We start from the raw sequence: 15,431 nt of genomic DNA, 5'->3' as shown, positions 1-15,431 counted from the left end.
ACCATATAATCATAAATATTTGAACAAGCTCAAAGTGACCAAGTTTACATAAAATGTGTCCTACATAAAACTTATGTAAAATGTGGATGATATTCTGCAGTTTTAAGCTATCAGAGTGGCCACAGTTGCATGAAAACAATTTCTTGCATTGATCAAATCTCAAAACAATTAAGAAACCCAAATAAGTACAAAATCCATCTCATAATGAAAGATTTAGTGTGCCTACTTTCTTTTATTCTACAATATAAAGAAAACCAAATATGAGATGCTCACATGGAAATCTCATCAACTAATTTTCATAGCAATATCCCCATTTGATATATAGAATTTTAAATTTTCAAGAAAAACCAAAAACAAAAGACTCGCAATTACTGCAAGGGCTAATTAAGGTAATTAGGAATAAGTTCATTTTTTGAATCCAAAGATAAAAAGAAAGAATGTGCATCATGTTTCAAAGCATCAGCAGAGTTGTATCCGTCATGGTCGTGGTTGCAATGAGTCCAATACGCAGGTTGGTATTATCCAGTTTAGCAAGAACTCGGTTCCAACTCAACCATGAATCACTTGACTCGTCCAACTTGCAGGATGACTTAGAATCATAATTCAAATCTAAATGAAAATGGAAGGAAAAAAATAGATAATCTCTACATATCTTAGAGATTTCCCTCATCGATCAAGAAAAGATGCCTCAATGCATGAGTAGGAACAAGAAATTCAAACTAATTTATTTTCAAATAATTATTTTTACCAATCACCTTTTTATCATTTTCATTTTTTATTTTCAAGATATACCAATCATCAAAATTTGGTATTAGTTGTAAAAATGAGTATGGAGATGTTGGATTTTTTATTCTTAATATTATCACAAACTAATTCAAATGTGTGATTTTATAACTATTTAGATAATAACAAACATGATAAATGTTTATTTTATTAATTTATGGAGTTCATCTAATTATAATTATTTTTCTAAAATTGTTCGTTTTAGAATGTTTTGAACTTTTTAACAAGCATATTATGTGTATCATCTAATAGCAATCCAATATACCAAGACCAATATGCCACAGGACCTGCCAAATCAGCAATCGATAACATGACTTTGAACCATGATGCACATTGAACATCAGGTTTCCAAGTACAAACATCATCTCCTCCAGCCAAATAATATAGGAACTATCGAGACAGTGAAGTTGGATCAAGCTTCAACACTTTGGATGGGTCCATTGCCACAGCCCCAAACAGCTTTCTTGGAGGAATCTGGAGTGAAAACCAAATGTCTTTGCAAGTTGTCTAATACCACAAAACCATTCTATTGCCTATAAAATGTCAGCTTGAATCTACAAGCCTCAATCCTGGATCTCCCTGCTCATTGGAAATACAACTATACCCTAGCATACCTAACCTCTTCAGTGTCAAATCTAAACAGCCGACAAGGTAAAATTGTGCAGAATGTACAACTATAGAGGACATACTTAGGAGATTACCATGTAAAAGGATCATTAATGTCAAAGGAGTGATGACTATCACATGATCTGAACATGTTCCCTGAAACATCGAATAATTTCTGGGAAGTATACTTGTTTCCATCTCATTTTCAAGTGAATTACACAGTTGTAATTGAAGTCTTAATACAAAGGTCCAAGGACTGTTAAGCATTTTCTCCTATATGCCCATAGAAACCAGTGACTTAACACCTGACAATTAATAGGTCCCTACTAAGAGAATAAAACTAGCATGATAAGATGATCTTGAAACATTTAGCTTTAGATTGTCATGTCAAAAGCAAGTGTTTACTTTGACGAGCAAGAGAGTTTTTATTAATAGGAAAATCCAGATAATATTAATAAAAGTGCCTAAAAAAGACTAAAAGATCACCCATTATGCAGAGAAAGGATTATTGCTAGCAAAGATAGTTAAATGGGGGCCATCTGGTAGTAGGTTATACCACTGTAGCACTTTCCATGTGAAGTATATGTCCTGCATATGATGACTGAGAACAATGATTCCAGTTTAAGAGTTGGATGCTTCAAAACTTAAATATCAAAATTTTAACCTCACTAGCAACAGCACTAAATAATTGTAATCACTATCATCCCTATTCTAAGCCAGCCACCATATCATAACCACAAAAGAGAGACTGCATGTTCCAATTCCACTACTATTAAGCAACCATACCCACATTATCTATACACATCCTGGGCACCATATTTTTCTGAATCTTTAACAAGTGCAAATTTTGGTAACATATCACAGAGATCTCACAGCAGAGAAAATCTGCATGGTTGACTAGTAGGTTATAAAGGAAATAGTATTCTCCCATAACATTCAACAGCAAAATGCATGCTTTACTTCACATTTTCCATTTTAGTGAGATTTGGGCTTCTCATTCTTCCTCAGTAAGCTTCAACAAGCAATATGTAAGAATGAGTAAGAAAATCAATCATACTGATTTATAGAAAGAAAAAATGTAAGGATCACATAAACAGCTCAGAAAGAATATCTCAATGCTTATGACCAGACACAAGAGCTGCTATACACAATCAATTAAACTTGGGATTGTATTCTGAATAAAAGTGACACTGTGAAAGGACACAATAAAGAGCATGGCATGACTGCAACATGCGTCCTCCCAATCCACAAATTGACTTCAAGAATATCAAACATACCAAAAAAAAGGCTCATTACCTGGTGTTGGTCTCATCAAGCAGAGTCTTGAGAAGGGTGAGGTGGGTAGAGTCCTAACAGGCATTTCTGAATGAAGTGACTGCTCCTGCTTCTGGAACCTGTACATTTGTGCTTGGCAGCCCAAGACTCCTATTAGTCTAACAGACCATGGTCCCTAGTAACAACCCCACCCACAGAAACTAGTGATATCGAAAATCCATCATGCCTCCAAAAATAAAAGGACCACCACAGCATCACATCTCAATTTCAAAAGCTCCAACAGGTGGGAAAAATATCCCTAACCTCTTCAATCTTCAGATTATAACATTTGCTCTAAAAATTCAGTCCTCATTGGTCTTCAACAAGGAATCTTATGAGCCAAAATGGCAATTTCTACAAGTTAAATGCAATGCATCATAAATACCGAATAAATAGGCTATTGCAATCTGCATATCATTGTCAAACAAGACACCAAACATGCGGTACAGTTTCATGTATCCCTAAAAGTAAACATAAATCAAGTTTTATTTCACTCAAACGCCTGAAAATGAAGTACAACATAGATCTATTTTATAAGAGCTGTTATTTGTGTTTGTATGATTTTAAAGAAACTTTTTTGGCTTCCAAAAGAGATTAATACAGAAGTAAAGAACAAGGTTGCTTCTCAAGCAAGCCTTTTCTAGCTTATTCTGAAAGCTTTTTCTATCTAGAGTCCATCTGGGATAGCTTCCAGTTTTTTACTTTAGCTAGAAGCTGAAACCAAATCAAAGTCATAATTTTTAAAGGGTAATATTGGTATTATAAAAGTTTCATTAAACATGAAAGAACTTTTTGCATAAACCAAAATAGAGCTTATACAGGAAGCATCATTTTCCTGACTTCTATATATTTTTTTCTATTAACATTTTCTTGACTTCAATATTAAGCTCTTTTTTAAGTAGTAAACTCTTTAAACAAAATTAGCTAAATAAATATAGAAGCTCATATTGAACTTTAAAATAAAAATAAATAAATAAATAAATAAAAATCTTTTGACTTCTTAAAAGTCAATTCAAACAGGACCTTAATGTAAATTTCATAATCCTGAAAAGCCTCTTTGGAATCATTGTCTCACTTTCTAGCAAAAAGTAGAAGCCATAGCCCAACTGTTTCTTGTTCCAATGAATTATAGATATAGAAGAGTTTTATCCAATTTGAAAAAAAAAAATGCGCTTCTTATTAAAGCAACAACAATCACAAGGACCATTTCCATTTCTATGATATAGAATCAAAGTGTATGTTAATAATGTTATATTATTATTCTTTCTTTTTTCCTTTTCAATTTACTAGTTACTTTGCTGGACAAAAAACCAAGAAAAAGGCCCATTATTTATAAATCCTATAATAAATTTTGCCCTTCAGAAATAAACTTCAGCACTTGCATCCACAGAAAAGATCTATGCAAACCGAGGGCATAGTTTGAGGCAAAAAAGCATTCAAAACACAGTTCTAAACTTACACTTCATATTGAAGTTCAGTTACAGATGAAGTGGAGTTCACTTGTGAATTTCAAGTTTCTATTTCTTTTAGTCTTATTATTATATTAGAAAAGTTTGCATTTCTTTTAGTTTCTAAATAATATTCCTTTCCTATACCTATTCTTATTTTTGCAAGGGCAGGCAAAGAATTAGAAAAGTTATCCTCTCAGAGAAGGATCATAAGAGTCTATATGTATCTATATGGTCTTTCAAAGTGAAGGAAGCGAATTTTAAAACGAGTTTCAACACCTATTATGCTGCATTTGAGGGTGTATTAGATTTCTCCCTAAGTGTGATTGCTTCGCAAATCCTAGGTGTGATTACCAAGGACTTCTTTTCTTCTTTTTCCTTTTTTTTCAACCATCTTTTATTCTTTTCATCTCCTTCTATAACCCAAGAAGTATGGTGCTGGCCATTTTAAAATCCAGCATCAAATATAGAAAAAGAACATAGTTTTGAAGGTAAACCAATAATAAGAGATGATTGATGCTAGTAGTGTGAGTAATAAAATTAGATATATTATATTTGTTTATAGAAAACAAAAACATCATTGGAATGAAAATGAAAAATTACATATAAGGATTAGAGATCCTTTATACAAGAGTAAAGGAAAGGAAAGTAGAAAAAGTCACCAAGGAATAACTAACAAGACAAAACCACAGAAAAAACCTAGCCCCAAGTAAGCTGAGGTGGGAAGGAATCCCTAGCAAGTTCAACAAAAGAGGAATCACCCCTCTTAAACTATTTTTGCATTTCTAATTAGCTAATCTCAACTTCCACACAAGGGGAACCATGTCCTTCAGTAATATCACAAATCCATTTATCATACCTTCTAGTAAAGAGCTCAGCCAAGTTGGTCAATCCAATACAAATAAAAAGCTGGTAACTGAGCCCCATGATCTTTGAATAAGCCTCTGAATCCACTTGACCCAGACTCTCCAAGGACCATCCCCTAAAGCCAGCTTTAGGCAGCCCATAGGAGATGAGTCCACTACAACACAGACACCCTGCCCCCCCACCCCCGCCTCTGAGTGGCTAAACAAACCTTCTTCCATAAAAATAGAACTGATAGAAGTGCCAGCAAACTCTTAGGTGGTAGAAACAGTAAGAAATGTCAAGAGATACTGACCCACATCCCATCAACTAGTTTTCATCTATCCTTAAAAATCATATTATTTTCCTTAAGCCAGATTATCAAAAAACAGCTAACAATGCAGATGTCACAACAACCTGGTATTAACTTTCCTTCAAAAGCCTTAATAGGAAAAAACCAACACATCTAGATATCTTATCTAAAGAATTTCACTTGGTAACAATCCCTGACAAAGCTCAAAGGCAATAGGACAATGTTGAGTTTATTCTTCCAAGTGATGCAATTGTAAGTCAAAATTATGCTCATCAACAACAATAATATAATTACATAGAAAACAAGTTTTTTTTTTTTTTTGATTGGCAAACACAAAAAACATATATTAGAAAAGGGCCCCTTGAGGCAGGCCCAAAAGCATACAGGGAGTATACAAGAGGCGCCCAAGGGCACAAAAAGAAGCGGAAATACAATACCAACCCTCACCTAGCGCCTAGCCAATCAAAGAAACTGAGTAAAGAGAGAGGACCATCATTTACAACCGACTTAGTCCACAACCAAAGATTACAAACAAGAGAATTTTTCAACCTATGCATCGAAAGCTCCTCATTATCAAATGAGATACGAAAGCCCCGTCTCCTTTTCTTCCTTTTATCCTGCAGCCTGAAAGAAGCCCCCCTCTCACAGCCCTAAGAATAAGCCTACTAAAGGCCTCCATCCCAATCACAAAAAGATAGAGAGAAAGTGGATCCCCCTGACGCAAACCCCTTGAACTGTTGAAGAAACCCGCTAGAGTACCATTGATTAAAACCGAAAATGTTGCTGTGGAAATGCACCAAGATATCCAACCAGTCCACTTCTCCCCGAAACCCATTCTTTGCAATATCGACAACAAGAAATTCCAATTTAGGTGATCGTAAGTCTTCTCTATATCCAGATGCAAAACACCCCGCTCTCATTTCTTTTCAACATCGAGTCTATTGCCTCATTGGCAATTAGGGCAGCATCAAGAATCTGTCTTCCTTCAACGAATGCATTTTGCGCTGAAAACACCACCTTTCCCACGACCTTCTTAAGCCTATTAGCTAACACTTTTGCCAACATTTTATACAACCCCCCTACCAAACTTATCGGTCTAAAATCCCTAAGATCCTCCGCACCCGCCTTTTTAGGGATAAGGACCAGGAAAGTCGAGTTTAGACTCCTTACGAATCTGCCATACTCATGGAATTCCTTCAAAAAGCCCATAACCTCTTCTTTTACAAAATCCCAACTAAATTGCCAAAAGCTGAGAGATAACCTGTCTGGACCAGGAGCCTTGTCCCCATTCACATCTGAGAGGGCAGAGAAGACCTCTTCCTCTGTAAAGGCCTCCTCCAACCTAGCTGCCTCCTCACCATCAATCCTCCCCCCCCCCCCCCCCCCCCCTCTCCTCCCTCCCCCTAATTTCCTGCTCCTCTGTTAACCAGGTTCCATTAACCTTTATCTTAGACAATCAATTTTTCCTTCTGTGGGAGTTGGCCATCTTATGAAAGAAACCAGTATTTTTGTCTCCCTCCTTCAACCACACTTCTCTTGATTTTTGCCTCCATGAGAACCCATTTTTCAAAATCCCCTTTTGCTTCCTTTCTAGCTTCCAACTCCTCCATAGATAATATACGCCTCTTCTCCTGATTATCCCAGAAATCCACTTTGTCCAAGGCCAGTCTCTTATTCACTCCCACCTTCCCAAAAACATCCTTGTTCCAAGATTTTAAGATGACCTTCAAGGCCTTCAATTTCTCTACAAGGATGAAACTGAATGAACCACTGAATCTTAAACCTTACCACCACCCCTTCAGCAAATCCTTAAAACCCTCCTCCTTAAGCCACATATTTTCAAACCGAAAGGGGATAGGCCCCCTCCTCACCCCTCCCCCATCCAATAGGATGGGAAAATGATCCGACACTGGCCTAGGAAGAGTACTCTGCACCACCTCATTAAAGTAGCCCTCCGAGTCCTCCGTCACCAAAAAACGATCAATTCTTGACATGGTTTGACTGTTCAACCCTCCACTCCAGGTAAACGGGCCCCCCTGAAGAGGGAGGTCCCTCAACTCCAGATCATCAATCACCTCCGAGAATCTTCTCATTGAAGAAGACACTCTGCCTCCTCTTCTGCGCTCATTCGAAAACTTGATCATATTAAAATCTCCTCCAACACACCATGGATCATTCCAAAGCCCACAGATGGCCCCTAATTCTTCCCAAAATAATTCTCTGTATCTTCTCAACGTAGGACCATACACTCCTGAGACAGTCCATCTGAATCCATCTTCAACATTCTTAAAACGACAAGAAATGGAAAAAATACCCACTTCCATTCCCATCAGCTCTAACACCCTATTATCCCAGAATACTACCACCCCTCCAACTGCACCCCTGGCATCCAAAGCTCCCCACTCCAAAAATCTCCCCACCCCTAAAGACATCTCAGTCATTTTAGTCTCCTGAAGGCAAACTAAATCCACATTTTGGGATCTAATTAAGGCTTTAATTAGTTTCCTCTTATTTCTGTCATTCACCCCTCGAACATTCCATGATAAAATTTTTATCTTCATTTAATACACAAAGCTCTGTCCCCTCCTCTTCTGTCCGACCCTTTCTTTCTGCTCTCTCCATCGTAATTAATCGAACATTCTAACTTTTTTACTTCCCGATCAAACCTAGTTAATCCTAGAGTTCCCTTTTTCTTGCCTTGATCTCTTCTGGTTTTCAATCTTAGCAGCAATTTTAGGATTTTCCCTTCAACGCCTTCAGTCGAGAACCCCAACGACTTACTGAATTCCACCAAACTACTTTCATCCCACTTATTCCCAAGATTCGCCCTTTCTTGCATCTCCTCAACAGCATCCGACATATTACCCTTGGACTTTTCCTCCACCGAGTCCATCACCCACAGGCTGCCATCCTTCAACACTACGCACAACGGGGCTTGATACCCAACACCATCAACAGTCTCATCCAATCCCGAAGGGCCCCTCACCACCAAAGCCCGATCACACCCGGAAGAAGGAGTAGAAGAGAAGAAATCCCGAACCCCCCCATCCTCAACGAGATATGGCTCGTACCTGGATGCCTCGGCTGTCAGCGCTTCGTCGGTTATTAGCGACCTAGACTTCATCGGAAAAGCCTCTGAAACCCTCCAATTCCCTCCGTGACAGCAGGCGACCCCCGCGTCATCTCTAACACCAGCCCGCGAAGCCTCCTCTATAGCCCTAGCTTCCATTTCCGCTTCATCAGAGAGAGAGTGAGCCCTAACTCCTTTTATCCCCTCTATCGCAAGTCCACAGCCCATCTCGGCCATACCCTCCCAGCCCACCAGCAAGCCCTTGATATAAAAGGGCCTCTCCTCACAACCCATCTGCCAACCTTTTAAGATAATGGGCCTTGCATCCACCGGCCCAAACACCTAGGCTACCTCACAGGCTGGACTATTTCTTTCCCCCCCGAACCCGCTTCTAATCTGGGCCTCCCTAGAATCAGGCCCAACTTTAGTAACGACTGGCCCCAACCCAACACCACCCCCTTTGACCACTTTACCTACTCCCTGACCCCTATTCCCTAGCCTATCCTCTCCATTAGTCGCCTCCAAACCATGCCCCCTTGCAGCGGGATCAGGAGAGAAGACTGTAGCTCCTTTTAAGGAGCTTCCACAGGGCGGCTCACTCTGAACTCCCGCCTGTGCCACAAGCTACGCCTCCTTCTCCAACACGCTTCCTCTACACACAGCACCTGACCCACTCCCTACTTCATCTTCAACCTCTGTATCACCCTTCCCGCGCACGCTTCCCACCGGCACCACCTGAGAAAACCATGGCAGGATTTCCCACCACAGCTGGACTGAAAAACACCCCGATCCCTCCACCAGCTGGACGGAGGTAGGAAAATCCCTTCCTACCACCTTCACCAACAATCTAGCCCATTGCAAATCAGCCATAAAATCCGTTTTTTCATCCACTACAATGAGACCACCACAGCCATCCCCAATCAATTTAAACACCTCTCGGCTCCATAGATGAAGGGGAAGACCCACCACTCTCACCCAAGCCTCGTTAGCCTTGGCTTCATTACAAAAACACCCCACCTTCGGATGCCATTTTTCCATAAATAATACATTGTCTTTCACCCTTCTCTTCCCTCTCAACAAAACAAGCTCGGCTTCACTTAAACATTCAAACTCAAAGAGCAAAAGCCCTCCTCCCAAAACAACTATGTTCAATTTTCCTTTGAGGAGCCAAGCTTGACCCGCCCAATGTTTCAGATAATCCAACTCGAGGGATGGATTCACACCATTTTCCCATCTACCCACTAAACAGCGATCCAACAGTTCAAGTCTTTCTAGCTTCACTCTCCTTCCCAACTCCAACCAGACCTTATCTCCTAATCTACCCGTTCTTTATTTTGCTACATCCACATAGGTCCTTGGTTCTAGTTCCTTTTCCTTCTTTTGCACCTCACTATACAGAGAAGTCTTCAAGCCTCCAATGGGAACTACTCTTGCCTCTCTCAACTTCTCTGCCAAAATATTCCACCCTCCAAACATCCCCTTCCCTTTTCTAGAAAAATTAAGCAAAAACGTTTTGCCTCTAAATCACGAACAGAGCAAAGGAGAAATCTTCCCACCTCATTTGAACGACTCTCCAGCCTGTACTTCCTTCCCTCCTCCTCCCAAGCATGGGACCAGCCTTTTTCATCTCTACCTTTGCAACAAGTCTCAATTCCAGCCAGCAACCTACAGAGACTTACATCCCCAAATCTGATCCAAGATGTTATTCCTTTATGTCTCTCCCAAATGCACCCTCTCAACTTACCACCTACTTCATCAATCAAAATCTCAAAAGATTTTGACTCCACAGCAAACCAAACTCTTCCACCCCTAGGAACTTCCTTCATTTTATCCAAACAAGAAAAACACAATCCGCCCAGGAAGATAGTATCACATTATTCCATTATTAAGCTAGAAAAATATTATAAAATCCAGGAAGGTGAGCTTCATTGTAAAAGATGAGAGAAGTGATATCATGCATGCACCTGAGCTACTACTCTATGACCCCTGTACATAGAAAACAAGTTTATGAGTTCCTGTTTTCCAGTCATTCCTTTTTCAAGATTTTCCATATAAGCATATCCATCTGGTCTCATATCACTGCCGCATGTCTATTTCCATCTATAAATCCTGCTAGTCTGGAATTCATATCTCACAATGGACACTACTATGAATACTAAAATCAAAAGAATCTAAGTCAATATATAGCCATATCCATGGGAACATATAGACAAAACCCTTATTTGAGAAGGAAGGAAACAAATATATTCTTTTCCTTATAAAAGAAACAAACGATATATATTTTGTTTCCTGAAAAGCCATTATTTCAATATATATTTTGTTTCTTGAAAAGCCATTATTTCATTTTATTAATCAAATCTATATTTAAAATTCTAAGTAAACTCCCAATCGACCCATTTTGTGATTGCCCCATGAAGTTGGGTTGCTAGGCCCATTGACTATAATTGCCCAATTTCATCATTTGACATCCCCCATGAGCTTTCCATGGAATATAATTTGAATGCTTATAGCTCAAGAAATAATGAAGCTCAACAACAGGGACATACTAAATGCTTTACAATTCCAGTTGCCATTCAGACATATCATTAGTATGACAAGGCTATGGCAACATACTCTTCAGTGGCAAATTAAACACACGTGATTTCCATTTAGATAAATGCAAGTTCACACCATACCAATACAAGAACTGAGAGGCTAAATTGCAGCAATATCCTACTACTACATTTTGCATGATTTCTGCATTGTGCCTTCTGTTAGTTTGGCAAAATCCAAAATAAATCACATCTGGATCATGTAAAATTTTCAATAATGTTGAGGCAACCAAAAGCTTGATGTGTGTCAGGTTTATACTTTATGCTAATAGCCATAACAATATTATACTTGAATACTTTCACAACACCATGAGTAATGCATAACATTTACAGCACCAGTACAATGGCTCATGTCATCACATACATGTGACCATATGGCCAATGCAAAAGCAAATGAGTCCACTTGTATGCCCACTGATTTCCAGAGTGCATTGTATATGTGTATACCATGCAGGCATGACAACATACATGCATTTACTCTATTTATCATACATGTGTACCCCATATCGTTATTCCCAGGCACGTATATGCTACAATTGAAGTGTATCTTTCAACAAGTCTCTTCAATTTATCATTTTTATACCCTTATTTCATAGTTACATTTATCCCACTCTATAAGAATCCCAAAGAGGGCATGCTATACAAAAATAAATAATAGTAATAATAGAGCAATACTCCCAAGGGCGAGAAACTCAAAGTAATCAAAACACAAAATTACTTTTAAGAGAGTATTTGACATACATTGAGAAATTATTCCACCTTGAACCCATAGACTATAAAAGAAATTCTATACATGGCACTCCAGAATTCCCCAACCAGAAATTTACCTCTACCATCCAATAGTAAGCAAATCCGAAGAAGGCAAAGCAGGATCGAGTTCCCAATAGTCTTGTGAAGGGTCCAAGGATCCCTCCCCACAAAGCTTCCTCGCAGGAATCTGATGTGAGAAACATCAAAACATCATCTTCCTCAATCCATCTAATAGCACAACACCCAATCTCCTGTCTCTTAAACCCCTCAAACTTCTCAAGATATGTCATGCTTAAACCATTCATGCATCCCACTATAACTTGTTAGAAACTCAACTGCATCATGGCATCGGTAGTCTCTTCCCAAGTTGCTTGCTATACAATAATAATAATAATAGTAATAGTAAAAATAGAGCAATAATAATAATAATAATAGTAATAGTAAAAATAGAGCAATACTCTGATAGACAACAAACTCAGAGTGACCAAATCCATAATTACCTTAAGAGAGGATTCGACATACAATGAGAAGATATTCCACCTTGAACCCATAGACTATAAAGGAAATTGTATACACAGCACTCCAGAATTCCCCAACCAGAAATTTACCTCTGCCATCCAATAGTAAGCAAATCCGAAGGTAGCGAAGCAGGATCAAGTTCCCAATAGTCTTTTGAAGGATCTAAGGATTCCTCCTCACAAAGCTTCCTCGCAGGAATCTGATGCGAAAACATCCGAATATCATCCTTCTCAAGCCATCTAATAGCACGACACCCAATCTCCTGTCTCTTAAATACCGTCTTAAACCCCTCAACCTTCTCAAGATATGCCATGCTTAAGCCATACATCTCACTGTAACTCGTTAAAAACACAACTATGTCATAGCATCGTTTGTTGCTACCCGAGTTTCTTTCTTCTGTACCCAAAGCCTCTTGATTATAAAGTGCCCACACAGACCCCTTTTTCGGATAAATTCTATAAACTTCCCGGGCTGCCCTTTCACAATCCACAACATGAGAAAAGAAATTCACAGAATTTATAAGAGTCTTCTTAGCAACCTTAAACCTCCCACAAGATACATGAAACCCCAATTTCTCCCAAAAAATCAACCCCTCATCTCCATTGTCCTGAAGATCCAACCAACTCATCTTCATCTGAAAAGGATTTACTGACACAACTTCATCAATTAAACCATAATGCCTTGGCATTCCATCATCATCATCATAAATTGCCCAGACTTGCCCTTTCTTGAAACTCCTCTCCACTCTATCTTTATCAAAATCATAAAAATCCGAATCTTCTACTGTCATTATTTCAAAATCCCCACTCTTCCACGCCCCTCGCCTCTCAAGTTCTAAACCGTCACCCTTTGAAGCCCTGCGTTTCTGAATTTCTAAACCCCCACCACTTTTGGTCCTGCTGCGGCTCTCTTTCACTTTGTCCTGCACCTCCTTCTCTTTCTCTTTCTCTTTCTCTTTCACCTCATTCCTCTTTTTCTTCTCTTTCTCTTGTTCCTCCTTTAACTTCTCCTTCTTCTTCTCCTCCTGCGCCTTTCGTTTGGCTTCCATTTGCATTTCCGCCAAAGTCATTTCTCTCCTTACCTTCGACCTCTCCAAAACCTCATTAACACTGCTCATTTTCCTCTTTGAACCCACAGTTCTTGGCTTCCGAACATTTTCTGTATTCAAATCCGCGTTTTTAGATTTACCAGCGGTCGTTTCAACATCACTGCTCATCATTTTCCGAACAGAACGCACATTTCTCAACCTCCCAACCCTGCTCCCGCTCTCCTTACTCGCCAAAACCTCGTTGTTTTGGTTCTCCACCTCCAAAGCCAAGAAGCTCTTCTTACAGCTAGGGCACATTAAATTCTGCCCAATGTACTTCCTCTCGAACTGATGCAACAACCTGCACGTCGAACACGCCGTCCAAAACGTCTCCGTCGCACCACCACCGCCATCTCCGGCGGCAGCGGACTGCATCGCGATGCGAAGCTTAAGGTCATACTCCTTCCGGCGAATCTTATCAGAGAGGCATCGAAAGGCTTCGCCAATGAGTTTGAAGGCCTCCTCGGAGGCAACAAAGGGGTTCTTGTCGGGGTGCAAAACAAGGGCAAGCTTCTTGTACTGCTTCTTGATAGAGTTGATATGAGAGAAGGGCTCGACCTGGAGGATCTTGTACCAGTCCGGAGAGTCGCCGGCGCCGGAGCGCTTCCCGCCCACTCTGAGGATCTTGAAGGCGGTGATCATCTCGGAGACACCGTCGAGGTCAGGAGAGAGGCGCAGCGCCTTCCTAGCGTATTTTAGCGCGGACTTGAGTTTCGATTGCTTGTACTTTTCCTCTGCCACAGCTTTAAGCGTTAGGGCTTTTTCTCGCTCCATTTTTTGGAACTTGGAAGGTCTCTACAGACGAAAAGCCAGGTTAAGGGAGTTATATGGTCTGAAATGTTTCGGACCTTTAAGCCTTGTTTGGCTCCGCCTTTTTAAATTTCTAATTCAAAGTCATGCTCATGATTCAAATTTTGGAAACATGTTTTAAAAAATAGAAAATAATCAAAATTGTTTAATGCTATGAAATTAAGAAATGTTCCAAAATAGTAGAAACAAAAAATATATATACATAGTACAAATTACTTTTCAAAATTAATTTCTATTTTTTACCTGGCTTTTCTATCATATTAAATTGTAATAATTATATATCAAAGAAAAAAAAAATTAGAACCGAAGCCCTTAGAACTCTTCATAAGTAACCAAACATTAGGGTATTGACCGCACCACAACCAACACTGACGACAACCATTAGATGATTATGTATAGAAGATATATAAATATGATAAATATATAAAATGATGTAATCCATCCTTAGGTCAAAAATGATATATAATTTTTTTGTGTTTATTGAAAGAAAACTATATAATAGTTCAACATTTGAAATTTTCTTATTTATTAGCATTAAAATTGAATAAAATTTATTATTTTGTTGATAAAAATAAATAAAAAATATAATTTAAATTACAACTAAAAGATCTTAAAAAAATAATATACAATTTAACTCTATTTATATGTATAATTTGAAAGTTACATACAATATACGATATTAGATGCATGCTTATGTTACTATATTCATGCTTTGCACAAACAGACCTTGTGAACTTGAAAGTTACACTTGGTATAGATCTCTACTTCTTTATAAGATGTCCACATGATGGATTTGATTCTATGGTCAATATTCAAATGGGTGAAAAGATGTTCAATAAGATAATTCTCCGAGCATTGACCCAAAATGCAACATTTTAAATAAAAAAAATTCATAAAGTAAACTGATTTCTAAAATAATGTCCAATTTAATACATTTGTATCACGTAAATTGTCACATCATAAAACCATAGTTGGTGACTACAATTTTATTTTTTTAAAAAGATCAAAATCGTAGTTATCAAGCACGATTTTAATTTTAAGTTTAAAACCGTAGTTGGTGACTACGGCTTTAACTATTTTTAAAAGTAGTCAAAGTAGTAGTCACCAACTATGGCTTTAACTTTAATTCTAAAATCGTAGTTGGTGACTACATCTTTAACTACTTTAAAAATAGTCAAAGCCGTAGTCACTAACCACCACTTTAACTTTAATTTTAAAATTATATATATAAAACTATGTTGCTTGATTTAAAATATTTAACTTTAATTTTTTTAAATAAAAATATTATATTATTTTG

At 38.3% G+C, this 15,431-nt stretch overlaps 2 protein-coding genes across 8 annotated transcripts in view; both read right to left on the bottom strand.

Annotated features, from left to right (window-relative positions):
• LOC100264257 (uncharacterized) overlaps positions 1–14,184 on the bottom strand; it is a 67,078-nt gene extending 52,894 nt beyond the window's left edge. For 4 of the 7 annotated variants that reach the window (XR_009464901.1, XR_009464899.1, XR_009464903.1 and 1 more), the window contains exons 1-3: positions 12,327–14,184; positions 11,796–12,092; positions 2,686–3,057 (exon numbers count right to left, since the gene is read on the bottom strand). Coding sequence is in view for 1 of the 7 variants with exons in the window: in XM_010664663.3 (XP_010662965.1) it covers positions 12,059–12,092; positions 12,327–14,098 (1,806 nt within the window). In the remaining 6 variants the exon portion in view is untranslated. Of the gene's footprint in view, positions 1–2,685; positions 3,058–11,666; positions 12,093–12,218 lie in introns of those variants that run through there. The other 3 variants (XR_009464900.1, XR_787976.3, XM_010664663.3) reach the window with 3 other exon arrangements.
• LOC132254750 (uncharacterized) lies at positions 6,196–7,748 on the bottom strand. Its single transcript, XM_059741101.1, has 3 exons — positions 7,124–7,748; positions 6,834–7,051; positions 6,196–6,726 (listed from the first exon to the last, which is right to left on the bottom strand). Exons 1-3 carry the CDS (start codon positions 7,746–7,748, stop codon positions 6,196–6,198), a joined length of 1,374 nt encoding a protein of 457 aa, XP_059597084.1.
• Positions 14,185–15,431: the final 1,247 nt, after the last annotated feature.

The sequence above is a fragment of the Vitis vinifera genome, chromosome 2 (genome assembly GCF_030704535.1).
Source record: "Vitis vinifera cultivar Pinot Noir 40024 chromosome 2, ASM3070453v1".
Taxonomy (NCBI): Eukaryota; Viridiplantae; Streptophyta; class Magnoliopsida; order Vitales; family Vitaceae; genus Vitis; species Vitis vinifera.
The sequence above is the reverse complement of the archived record's forward strand: the minus strand, read 5'-3'. Positions and strand labels throughout refer to the sequence as shown.